Source organism: Pteropus vampyrus, unplaced genomic scaffold, assembly GCF_000151845.1.
Source record: "Pteropus vampyrus isolate Shadow unplaced genomic scaffold, Pvam_2.0 Scaffold13188, whole genome shotgun sequence".
NCBI classification, from domain to species: domain Eukaryota; kingdom Metazoa; phylum Chordata; class Mammalia; order Chiroptera; family Pteropodidae; genus Pteropus; species Pteropus vampyrus.
In genome coordinates this window covers 1-853 of record NW_011901969.1, presented here as the reverse complement: position 1 = coordinate 853, position 853 = coordinate 1, and the positions used below count along the sequence as shown (strand labels likewise).

The 853-nt window shown below is 58.1% G+C and overlaps 1 protein-coding gene across 1 annotated transcript in view; it reads left to right on the top strand.

Moving 5' to 3' along the window:
- The window catches only part of LOC111735061 (spectrin beta chain, non-erythrocytic 5-like), a gene marked incomplete at its 3' end in the record, with an annotated part of 3,485 nt that extends 3,057 nt beyond the window's left edge, over positions 1–428 (top strand). Inside the window, exon 4 of the mRNA XM_023526875.1 lies at positions 214–428. Coding sequence (XP_023382643.1) covers positions 214–428 — 215 coding nt within the window. The remainder of the gene's footprint in view (positions 1–213) is intronic.
- Between the last annotated feature and the right edge of the window lie 425 nt (positions 429–853).

The window sequence follows — 853 nt, the reverse complement described above, 5'->3', positions numbered from 1 at the left end:
AGTGTGAGGAGACAGGGGTGCTCATGAGGTTCCAGGGGAACCTCATGGTTTGGGCGCTGCTGCTGAGGGGGGGCGGGTGGAAATGGTGGGGACAGAGGTTACAGTGGGTTCCGGGTGAATATGGTGTGCTACAAGCACTCAGTCCTAGAGCCCAAGAGCCCATTGCTAGCCTGTATGTGGAGAGCCCAATGCAGCACCATTGTCCCTCCCCAGGATGCTAAGGAGAAGATGGAGCAGCTGGAGGGGGCCCTACAGGGAGCGGAAACAGGGCAGGACCTGTGCTCCAGCCGGGGGCTGCAGAAACAGCACCGCCAGCTGGAGAGCGAGAGCCAGACATTGGCCAGCAAAATGGCTGCCCTAGTCGCCCAGGCCCACCAGGTGGTCAATTCCCAGCCCATCATGGAGGAGACCCAAAAGTATCTCCAGAGGTACTCGCCTGCTTGTTCCATCTTCACCCCACCATGTGTCACCCTCCCATGTGAACATGAGGGCAGTTTTACCCAGTGAGCCCAGCAAAGTGGCACCTCCAGCACTGAGGTTGCCCAAATCCCTTTTCCTTTTGGGCGAATATGGTGTGCTACAGTCATTCCCAGGCTAGGAGAGTCAGAGACCCCAACTAAGGCAGCTGAGGCACCCCATGATCTGAAGTCAGGCAGGTCATTTGGGCAGGAGGTTGGGCCGTGGGCCCTCTCTAGCTGCCTCCTACCATCAAATTTCCGCCGTACCCCACCTTGTTCCTCACAGGTCCCAGGCTGGGCCGCCAAAAGGACTGAAGGTTTGTTCTCACCTGTCCCCAACCCCTTTCATCTCTTCTGCCTCCACTTAGGTTGGAGTCCCTGCAGGGATGTCTGGC